The 12,265-nt window shown below is 40.2% G+C and overlaps 1 protein-coding gene across 6 annotated transcripts in view; it reads right to left on the reverse strand.

Annotated features, from left to right (window-relative positions):
- Positions 1-12,265, reverse strand: part of CDC14A (cell division cycle 14A) — a 159,437-nt gene that overhangs the window by 95,340 nt on the left and 51,832 nt on the right. For all 6 annotated transcript variants that reach the window (XM_061633833.1, XM_061633831.1, XM_061633832.1 and 3 more), the window contains exons 6-7: positions 9,463-9,529; positions 5,496-5,558 (exon numbers count right to left, since the gene is read on the reverse strand). In XM_061633833.1, coding sequence (XP_061489817.1) covers positions 5,496-5,558; positions 9,463-9,529 — 130 coding nt within the window. The remainder of the gene's footprint in view (positions 1-5,495; positions 5,559-9,462; positions 9,530-12,265) is intronic.

Raw genomic sequence — 12,265 nt, forward strand, 5'->3', positions numbered from 1 at the left:
TTTTAAAGTGCACTCTTAATAAAATCCTCAATGCATCACGCAGGTCCGCTAGTCACAGCATAGCCAGTATTGGCTTCAGTGGAAAACTCAAGCTCATTGCTGGGTAATTTGTGGAACAATCCTCCATTTACACACACAGTTCCAAGATCATTAATAGGCCTAGGCTATTTAACTGGGTGTGGAAGACAACATTTAGTGGAACTGCACAGGATTCAAAGAACAGTAAAACTAGTTCCATAGTCCACTGGGACTTGCTTTTCCAGCAACAGCAAGCCCCTATGCTGCATAGCAAGCTGAGCCAATTTTGAAACACAGGATATACAAAATTGGGTTGTCATAGGGCATGAGAGGCAAAAGAAGTTAAGAATTCGACTGGGTGTGTCTAGGCCCCCTCTTGTATGACCTTAAACAGCTCTTTGGATCCTGGCCACAGTATTTTAATGTGGATACAGCATGAAGCTCCATCTCTATAAGTGTTAAAAAGAATAAAGAGACACTTTCATTCTTAGTAGCTTGTAGGAGTTGAGATGAAAAGGCGGCAGCAATTTTAAAAAAGATTACATAGAAAAGAAGCAAAATTGGTTCCTAATAACTGCTTTGAAGAACAAGAGACACTGTTTCTGGAACTGCCAGATTCTTCAAACAACTTAACCCCAAAGTTAATATTTAACAAGTAGCGCAAGGGTTTCATAGAGTAACTGTTAGTTAACCCACCTACCAACGCTTCCTGCTGGAGAAACTTGACTGGACATGTACTAAATACACATTTCCAAGTACCCTCTTCAAACAATGTTTCAGATTTAGAACACATAAACATACTGTGCAAGGCAAATAGAAGTGACATTACTTGCCCTGCAAAAAGACACAGCCCCAAACTTCAGGCAAGCAACAACTATTACTCAGAACAAGACAGATTCCACAAGCTAAATACCAGGCATTTAAGCACTGGACAACTACCCAAATAATACATTTCCCTATAAGGGCTAAGTGAACAAGAGAAATTGTGTGCGCACACGTGTGTGCTTCTCATTTCTCTTATTCACTTAGTTTTAATAACATTTTTAAAAGAATGACATTTGCACAATTACATGCAGGATTTATCCTCTAATTACATTAGGAGATTAAGAACATAAGAACATAAGAAGAGCCTGCTGGATCAGGCCAGTGGCCCATCTAGTCCAGCATCCTGTTCTCACAGCGGCCAACCAGGTGCCTGGGGGAAGCCCGCAAGCAGGACCCGAGTGCAAGAACACTCTCCCCTCCTGAGGCTTCCGGCAACTGGTTTTCAGAAGCATGCTGCCTCTGACTAGGGTGGCAGAGCACAGCCATCATGGCTAGTAGCCATTGATAGCCCTGTCCTCCATGAATTTGTCTAATCTTCTTTTAAAGCCGTCCAAGCTGGTGGCCATTACTGCATCTTGTGGGAGCAAATTCCATAGTTTAACTATGCGCTGAGTAAAGAAGTACTTCCTTTTGTCTGTCCTGAATCTTCCAACATTCAGCTTCTTTGAATGTCCACGAGTTATAGTATTATGAGAGAGGGAGAAGAACTTTTCTCTATCCACTTTCTCAATGCCATGCATAATTTTATACACTTCTATCATGTCTCCTCTGACCCGCCTTTTCTCTAAACTAAAAAGCCCCAAATGCTGCAACCTTTCCTCGTAAGGGAGTCGCTCCATCCCCTTGATCATTCTGGTTGCCCTCTTCTGAACCTTTTCCAACTCTATAATATCCTTTTTGAGATGAGGCAACCAGAACTGTACACAGTATTCCAAATGCGGCCGCACCATAGATTTATACAACGGCATTATGATATCGGCTGTTTTATTTTCAATACCTTTCCTAATTATCGCTAGCATGGAATTTGCCTTTTTCACAGCTGCCGCACACTGGGCCGACATTTTCATTGTGCTGTCCACTACAACCCCGAGGTCTCTCTCCTGGTCGGTCACCGCCAGTTCAGACCCCATGAGCGTATATGTGAAATTAAGATTTTTTGCTCCAATATGCATAATTTTACACTTGTTTATATTGAATTGCATTTGCCATTTTTCCGCCCATTCACTCAGTTTGGAGAGGTCTTTTTGGAGCTCTTCGCAATCCCTTTTTGTTTTAACAACCCTGAACAATTTAGTGTCGTCAGCAAACTTGGCCACCTCACTGCTCACTCCTAATTCTAGGTCATTAATGAACAAGTTGAAAAGTACAGGTCCCAATACCGATCCTTGAGGGACTCCACTTTCTACAGCCCTCCATTGGGAGAACTGTCCGTTTATTCCTACTCTCTGCTTTCTGCTTCTTAACCAATTCCTTATCCACAAGAGGACCTCTCCTCTTATTCCATGACTGCTAAGCTTCCTCAGAAGCCTTTGGTGAGGTACCTTGTCAAACGCTTTTTGAAAGTCTAAGTACACTATGTCCACTGGATCACCTCTATCTATATGCTTGTTGACACTCTCAAAGAATTCTAATAGGTTACTGAGACAGGAGTTTCCCTTGCAGAAGCCATGCTGGCTCTGCTTCAGCAAGGCTTGTTCTTCTATGTGCTTAGTTAATCTAGCTTTAATAATACTTTCTACCAGTTTTCCAGGGACAGAAGTTAAGCTAACTGGCCTGTAATTTCCGGGATCCCCTCTGGATCCCTTTTTGAAGATTGGCGTTACATTTGCCACTTTCCAGTCCTCAGGCACGGAGGAGGACCCGAGGGACAAGTTACATATTTTAGTTAGCAGATCAGCAATTTCACCTTTGAGTTCTTTGAGAACTCTTGGGTGGATGCCATCTGGGCCCGGTGATTTGTCAGTTTTTATATTGTCCATTAAGCTTAGAACTTCCTCTCTCATTACCACTATTTGTCTTAGTTCCTCAGAATCCCTTCCTGCAAATGTTAGTTCAGGTTCAGGGATCTGCCCTATATCTTCCACTGTGAAGACAGATGCAAAGAATTCATTTAGCTTCTCTGCAATCTCCTTATCGTTCTTTAGTACACCTTTGACTCCCTTATCATCCAAGGCTCCAATTGTCTCCCTAGATGGTCTCCTGCTTTGAATGTATTTATAGAATTTTTTGTTGTTGGTTTTTATGTTCTTAGCAATGTGCTCCTCAAATTCTTTTTTAGCATCCCTTATTGTCTTCTTGCATTTCTTTTGCCAGAGTTTGTGTTCTTTTTTATTTTCTTCATTCGGACAAGACTTCCATTTTCTGAAGGAAGACTTTTTGCCTCTAAGAGCTTCCTTGACTTTGCTCGTTAACCATGCTGGCATCTTCTTGGCCCTGGCGGTACCTTTTCTGATCTGCGGTATGCACTCCAGTTGAGCTTCTAATATAGTGCTTTTAAACAACTTCCAAGCATTTGCGAGTGATGTGACCCTCTGGACTTTGTTTTTCAGCTTTCTTTTTACCAATCCCCTCATTTTTGTGAAGTTTCCTCTTTTGAAGTCAAATGTGACCGTGTTGGATTTTCTTGGCAATTGGCCAGTTACATGTATGTTTAATTTAATAGCACTGTGGTCACTGCTCCCAATCGGTTCAACAACACTTTCATCTCGCACCAGGTCCTGGTCCCCACTGAGGATTAAGTCCAGGGTTGCCGTCCCTCTGGTTGGTTCCATGACCAACTGATCTAGGGAATAGTCATTTAGAATATCTAGAAACTTTGCTTCTTTGTCATGACTGGAACACATATGCAGCCAGTCTATGTCCGGGTAGTTGAAGTCACCCATTACTACCACATTTCCTAGTTTGGATGCTTCCTCAATTTCATATCTCATCTCCAGGTCTCCCTGAGCATTTTGATCAGGGGGACAATAGATCGTTCCCAGTATTAAGTCCCTCCTGGGGCACGGTATCACCACCCACAACGATTCTGTGGAGGAGTCTGCCTCTTTTGGGGTTTCGAGCTTGCTGGATTCAATGCCTTCTTTCACGTATAGAGCGACTCCGCCACCAATACGTCCTTCCCTGTCCTTCCGATATAGTTTATATCTAGGGATAACCGTATCCCACTGGTTTTCTCCATTCCACCAGGTCTCGGTTATGCTCACTATATCAATGCTCTTCTCTAAGACCAAGCACTCCAGTTCTCCCATCTTGGTTCGGAGGCTCCTAGCATTAGCGTACAGGCACTTGTAAGCAGTGTCTCTCTTCAAGTGTCTTTGGCACTTGTGGTTAGGCCTGTGGTAATTTTGCTCTTCTGAATTTATATCCTGTGCCCCTGCTCTCACAATGCCTACTTCTAGGCCTACCCCTTTTAAAATTTCATCATTTCTTTGGTTTTTATCCCAGGGGGGAGGGTTATTCCGAACCGGACCTTTCTCAGCTCCTGTCGGGTTTTCCCCCTCAGTCAGTTTAAAAGCTGCTCTGCTACCTTTTTAATTTTAAGTGCCAGCAGTCTGGTTCCATTCTGGTTCAAGTGGAGCCCGTCCCTTTTGTACAGGCCCGGCTTGTCCCAAAATGTTCCCCAGTGCCTAACAAATCCGAACCCTTCCACCCAACACCATCGTCTCATCTACGCATTGAGACTGCGAAGCTGGGCCTGTCTGGCTGGTCCTGTGCGTGGAACTGGTAGCATTTCAGAGAAAGCCACCTTGGAGGTCCTGGCTTTCAGCATCCTACCTAGCAACCTAAATTTTGCTTCCAGGACCTCACGGCTGCATTTCCCCATGTTGTTGGTGCCAACGTGCACCACGACCACTGACTCCTTCCCAGCACTGTCTACCAAACTATCTAAACGACGGGCGATATCCGCAACCTTCGCACCAGGCAGGCAAAACACCTTGCGGTCTACACGCCCATCACACACCCCACTGTCTATGTTCCTAATGATTGAATCACCCACTACAAGGATCCCTCCACCCCCTGGAGATATATCCTCGGCACAAGAGGATAGCTGCTCATCCCCCAAGGAATGGGTCCCTTCTAAGGGATCATTTCCCTCTTCCTCAGCTGGATGCTCTCCTTCCCCGAGACCATCGTTCTCCATGATAGCAGGAGAGCTATCATCATTGGAGTGGGACACAGCTATAACGTCCCTGAAGGCCTCCTCCACACACCTCTCTGCCTCTCTCAGCTTTTCCAGGTCCGCCACCTTGGCCTCAAGGAAATGAAGTTGTTCCCGGAGAGCCAGGAGCTCATTGCACCGAGAGCACACCCACGACTTCTGTCCAACAGGCAGATAGTCATACATGCTGCAGGCGGTGCAAAACACTGGAAAGCCCCCACACCCCTGCTGGCTTCTTACCTGCATAGTTTTAAGGTTTTTAGATTTTTAGATTATGCCACGGCATTCAGCAACTTTCCTCTTTTCCGTCTTTATATTTTTATTATAAGAAAACAACTGTAAGGTAATTTAGAAAGAAACTAGCAATGCACCAATTATGCAGCACATTCAATTTAGGAAAAGCTCAAGCTACTCAGCAAAGTAGATCTAGCTGTGCTTAGCAAGTATCATGTTTAAATTTGAGTAAACACTTCAATTCAAAAGATGCACAAACCTCATAGTGCTCATACTCATCTGCATCAAATGTCTTGAAGTCAACAAATCCATACTGTAAGGCCTGGAAAGAAACAGATGTCAAGCTCACATGCAACCATCCAAAGGAGATAATTTTGAACCATTTAAATCTGAATGGGCACCAAACTGGTCAAATATATGGGATGCAAGTAAGGCAGTTATCAGAGGAATTATTCTAAAAAAAACCCTAAACATCTAATTTTTTAAAAAAGCAGAGAAACAAACATGAGGAGCAATTAATCCTACAAAGCTGAAAAAGCAGAAATAGGACACAAAGCAGGAAAAATTAATGGGCCTTAGACATATTAGAAGAACATATGATATAGCTAATTTGAATAACTTTTCAAACCAGAGGGTTTTTTAAATTTGTCAATAAACCAGGTAAACTCTTAGCAAAACTATCTGCGTTAGAACAACAGAGCACATTAAATCCATCAATGACATATGGTAACAAAATTGAAAATTCTTCAGAAGGTACTGTTAAACAGTTTTTACCAAGATTTGTATTCATCTGTTCTCTCAGATACAGAACTGATTTTTAATCACTCTCTATTCCTAAATTTTCTAATGAGAATGTTTATTTCTAGAGTCCCTAGTTTATTTAAACAAACAGACTGTACGGAAAGATAAAAAAGGTAAATCACCAGACCTGATGGATAACCTCATGAATATTTTTTAAAAATGAAAGCTTGGTGTCTGAACCATTACTTAATACAATAAACCATGTATTTCAACCAGGGTAATGCCAAAAGCTTGGAAGGAGGCAAGGGCATTAATCTCAAAAGCAGGTAAGAGCTCAAACATACCTAGTTTATGTAAGAGCCCAAATACAGTTTATACAGGCCAATTATGGTATTAAAGCAGGATTTTAAATGTTGGGCATCTATATTAGCTAAGATAAGTAACTACATAGATGAAAATCAAATGGGGTTCATATCTGGTCATAAAATGTGAACAAATATTAAAAGATTGACTAACAACATAAATCGTTTTTTTAAAAATTAAATAGAAATGAGTTTCTTTCCTGGGTGCAGAAAAAGCATTTGAGCACACGGAATGGATATATTTATGGAATGCTTAAGGAGCTTTCAACTAAGGCAAATTTTATTGGATGAAGTAGAGTAATGTATAAAGCCCTGATGACAAGGATAATAACTAATGGCATAACTTCAGGTCCTCTTTAACTTAACTTAAAAGAGGCACCTAGCAAGGGTTCCCTGGTCTCCTTAGCTATTGACCCTTTAAGCTATAGCAGTTAAATCAAACAGATATAGCTCCGAGGTTCAAACAGAGAACCAAGAAATGAAAATATGTCTCTATGAAGATGTATCTAATCAGAAGAATAATTTGTCCCCATGTTCCAATTTTTTTTGAATTATAGTAATTTCTGGTAATAAGATAAACCATAAATAATTTCTGGTAATAAGATAAATCATAAAGAAATGATTTGGAATTAATCTACAGAAACAAACTGTAGATAGTATTGTTAAAATATTATATTCCTGATACAAATAAATTAAATATCTAACAATTAACCTTCAAAAAACCATAAATCAGATAGCTCAGGAGAATCATCAGAAATGATTAAAAGACTCAATGAAAGATTTAGATTGCTATACTAGATTCATTTACCTTGATTAGATAAAATAGCTTCAATAAAAATGTTTCTATTACCTTTCAAATTTACCACAGAGGTCTGACTTAGCTATTGTATAACCATGGCAGAAGGTTACTTTCAAATGTATCTGGAATGTTAAACATCTAAGAGTTGCTTAAAAAGCATTATTTAGATCTAAATTACATGGGGAACTAGCATTACAAGATAATTATTTATATAATATTCAGGGCTGGCACCAGCCTGCCCTGGGCCCCAGCACCCTTACCCATGCAGCCAGGCATGACTGGCCCTTGGGCACCAGTCTGACCTGGGCACACAGCTCCTGTCTGTTCCACTTACCTCTCTCCTGCATCCTGCTGCTGCACTTGCAGGGCTACCATCAACCAAGATGGCAGTGGAGGCTTCTCTAAGGGGCTGATACCCCCGCTGCTATCTTGGTTGGCACACATGCATGGTATGCTATGTGCACACGTGCCTGCCATCAACCAAGACGGCGGTAGGTGCATTAGCCCCTTAAGAAGCCTCCACCGCCATCTTGGTTGATGGCAGCCCTGAGCACACACAGTGCGCACAGCAGAAAGGTAGGTGGAATGAGCAAACAGGTGGGCTGCCTGGAAGCTCTCTTCCTGTGATCCATGGCAGGGACCCTCCTGACCCTAACGAGGGGCCCTTGAGGGGCCTCTGTGGGCTGTGGGACCCTCAGCCAGGGCCCAATCTGGACGCCCTTTGGCCCTGATTATATTTATTGTTATTATGCTTCTAGACTGGCAATGAAAGACTATTTGTTTCTGTTAGATAAAGTCATAAGCACAGAGCAGGCTGAAAATGCCTTTAGTTAATTTATTCTGGTTTTAAAAACACAAAAAAAACAGGTGTTATCCTTAAAGAGACAGTTAAAAGGATGTTGGATGTGTGGTATAATTTAAAGGCAAAATTTAGGGAGCAATCCTAACTCCCAGGCAGAGTGGGGCTGAATGGAGTGGGAAAGCCATCACTGTATTCAAAGCCCTGCTGCTCTCACTGGCCAAAACAGTGGGGGTGTATGGGATAGTATTTTCCTTCTCTTTTTGCTGTGGTAGCTCCAGGTTGATGCAGCAGAAAGACCGAGAAATTATACAGAAAATTTTCAAAATATGACTTAGTTTCCCTCCAATATTTTCAAGTAAGAGATACAGACAGTATACTTTTACACAAATACGGACCTTTTTGAGAAATCAATCTGGCAAGAAGTTACAGATGTAATAAAAGAGATTATCAGAAGGATTGCTTCAAGGATATTTGAAGGATCACATTTGAAAAAATATATCATGCAAGAGGACTCTGAAATGGTGAACAGATTACTTATAGTAACACAAGTGATAACAGCATCTTTGAAATCCTTGGGAACCCCTTCAGTATCCCGGCAAGAGTATGGACTGTGGCTTCCCCCCCAAAAAACCTTACATACTGTATCATACAAGTTTTAAAAAGGCTGTTCACCAGATAAGTTTATTGAAAAGTGGAGTTTATTGGTAAATCACTTTAATATGAAATGTCAAAATTATATATGGTTGATCCTTTTATTTTCACTTATATGTCTGGCTTGCATTATTATTATTATTGTAAATTTCAATTATAAATTATATATATGCTATTAATTCTTTTATTTAAAAGATAGGTTATTTATATGATGATGTTTTGTATGTTCATATTTTCATAATCATCAGCACCCTCACCACCACCACAATAATAATAATAATAAAAGCTGAATGGGTACCTGCCATTTTACATCTTGAGAGATCGCTTTAAACAGTTAATAAACAGACAAAATTCAGGCACATCTTGACAAACATGCCTTAAGTAAAAGTTTTCATACATTTCTCCAAGTTTCAGCTTTCAGTTTTATATTTTATTAGTTAAGGGCCTGTGAAATCTGTTGCCCCTTCCCCCCCTCCAAATCCTCTTCCTGCAATCCAGGGTTTAGCTTGAGGGGAGGGGGAAAAGAGAAGAAAACATTTCCCACCGCCCCATCTATAAATGGATTTCATGAGGAGTTGGAGGAGGGGGAGGAAGTAAGTATTGAGTTAAGACACATACATGGTCACATGTGTGGATGCCAAAAATTATGCCAGGGTGGAAACTTAAGTCCCAAGATACTAGGACTAGCTGATGTAGCAGTTTAATTAATCTGCCCAATGAGGGCATCACTGTGGGTCATCACCAAAATCTATTAAAACTTAACAGTACACTCATCAGCAGTTCACAGCCTCAATATAGAATGCAAGTCTCATCCTAGGTTTGCATGTGCCAAATATATACTTTTTATTTCAAATGCATTTTGTTGCATTACCTTTTTTATTCCTTGTAGACAATCCAGAATAGTTAGATTATATGTACAGTTTCCAAATGAGGCATCCCTATGAAAAGAGAAATGCTGATATATACCAATGAATATAAAAAATCTATATATCATACTAAAGGGTGGCAGATAATATTTCAGATTTCTAAAATTTGAACGTTAACATAAAGATTATATATGCAAGCTCCAGAACGAACAATTCTCTTCAACATACAGAAGATACTTATGTTCATTTAAAATGTTAATAGGATAAACTTCAAACATGTTGTTATGTGCCTCCAAGTCGACTATGACTTATGGTGACCCTATGAATCAGCGACCTCCAAGAGCAGACTTCAAACATAAAATAATTTATTTTTGTATTTATTATTATTATTAACTACATTTATAGCCTACCTTTTCCCCAAAGAACTCAAGAAAGCAAATACGCCCCTCCTCCATTATATCATGACAACAATCCTATTAGATAGGTTAAGCTGAGAGATAGTGACTCAAGGTCATCCAGTGAGCTTCATGGCTGAGATGGGATTTGAACCTGGGTCTCCCTGACCTTAGTAAAAAAAATTAATCACTATACCACCAGACACTTTACTATAATTCATGCTTATGGAATTATTCCTACAGCCACCTTTCAAGTGTATTTAATGCTACTGTTTTTAATACCAGTCTTCATAGACTGGATGGAACACAGGACAAAAGAAAGTAGAAAGCAGCAAGAAGAGAAGGTAGGTGACATGCCACCTAAACAACTTTTCAGACTATTACATTCACTTGGATTAACAAGTAATTTTCGTTTTTGATTTTGGGTGTTTCTATGAAGTCTTATGTAGATATAAGATTCCTCGAAATCAGGACTACATCCAGCATACCTGGCTAGCTTTTCAAAACACAATGAATTAAGATTATAGTTCTCTGTTTCTCTGGTTAAAAAAAATACTACCATCCCATTTGTTGGCATTATAAATACTTATCAAAAGAGCACTGAAGATATAAAAGCAGTGCAATTACTAGTAGATTTGAAATTATTTTTATAAGTATTTTGTCATTATTTTCAAAATAGGTACTCTGTTAATCTATTTAGGGTGGACATTGTGACTGGGAACTAAGAACTACCATGGCAACAACAGTTTGAGCTGTTCTACACTGGTATGGCACAAGTAGCCGGGAGAATAATTCACTTTACACTTCTAGTTTATATACTCTGCAGTTTCCCATTATAAATATGGGAACACATACACACACGCACACACACCGGAACAGCAAGAGACCAAACTTAATGAAAGTGCTATTTGCATATTCTCTTTGACACAAATATATTACTTACTGCTGCAAAAAAGAGAGAGAAGTGTCACAAACAAAGCGTAATCTTGCCTGTGTGTTGTAGCATAATCTTTCATTTGCTTACAGTAATTTTTTATTTAATGAATTTTTGTAATAAGTATTTAGATCAGATTGGTGTTAGAATAGGTATGGAATTTCTGGGGAAGTTTATTCATAGAAGCAGCAAAAACCAGATTTTTCTAAATGCATCATATGTCGGCTACTTAGTTTAAGTCTGTGTCTCACGCTTGCCTGAAATGTCTGTGTGGGAAAAGTTAAACTGACAACATGACCTCCTGAGCTTTGAGAGTCCAAATCTAAATATAGATTTCTGTTTAATAATTCATTATTCAGTGGAGCTTGACTGTGTGTTGGGCAGTCTAGTTGGGCTTAACAATGAAAACACTAGATACTTGGTAAGAACAAATATGAGACTTAAGGAATAACAACAAACTTATAAAGTGCCTAAAATTTTCTAAGAAAGAGACTGCCATAAAAGATAAGGCAGTTCTTGCCTGAGGTTCCCAAACTAATAGCTATTATAACAAATGGAAAAAGAATGGTAAAACAAGAGGAAGGAAGCACTGGTGCCGCTGTTGCTTCACTGGCCAATGGATGGGGGCCACCTGGTCTCCCCCTTGCCCTGATGTTGTTCGTGGGAGGCAGGGAGTGCAGCATTTCAGGGAGGCTCTTGGGGCTAGGTTATCCTCTCCTTGCCATAACCAGGCTAAGGTATGCAATGCTAAAAGAATACTGTACAAAGATACATTTCAACCGCATTAACAACTGGATGTAGTTCTTCAAGGGGCTCTGAGTGAATTTGCTTTAAACAGTAACTTGATATTTAAATGCAAAATCTAAATGTTGTCTACCATCCAGAACCCCAGATGCAAGAGCAGGCTGCAGTTACTCAATAAGGGAAAGCACTACATGTGCATTCTCTGATGGACTCTACAAGGTTGACAAGAAATCATTACTTGATTAGTCATGAGTTTTAATCAAATCTGCTTAGGAATAATATGACTCTGAAAAATATTGGCTGTATTCATTTCAGATGATCATATCTCAGCTTCATAAGCTACTAAGTAATAAAGAATTCTAACTGCCTGCAAGTCAGCTGTCTGAGAGAAGAACTGTGTGGCAGGAGCTGCCCTGTCTTCCTGTCCTCAACACTGCCAATTGCTCCACTCCTGGATCTGATCAAAGGGGGGAGGGCATCTGGGAATGGTCTGCTCTTTACCATAAGGGCAAGACAGCCAGAACGAGCACTAATGTCAGTTGATAAGTTGCTGCTCTTGTAGACAACCAGAATCTGCATAGGCAGAACTATGTAACTGTGTTATAGGAACTGTAATTTTACAAACTTATGCTGGAGCTTGCTTTTCCTTCCTCCTCCCCATTCCTTTTTCCTTGTGTGTCATGTCTTTTAAATTTGCAAACAGGAGGGCAGGGCCTATCTCAGTATTGATTTTTG

Source organism: Rhineura floridana, chromosome 6, assembly GCF_030035675.1.
Source record: "Rhineura floridana isolate rRhiFlo1 chromosome 6, rRhiFlo1.hap2, whole genome shotgun sequence".
In the NCBI taxonomy this organism is placed as follows: Eukaryota; Metazoa; Chordata; class Lepidosauria; order Squamata; family Rhineuridae; genus Rhineura; species Rhineura floridana.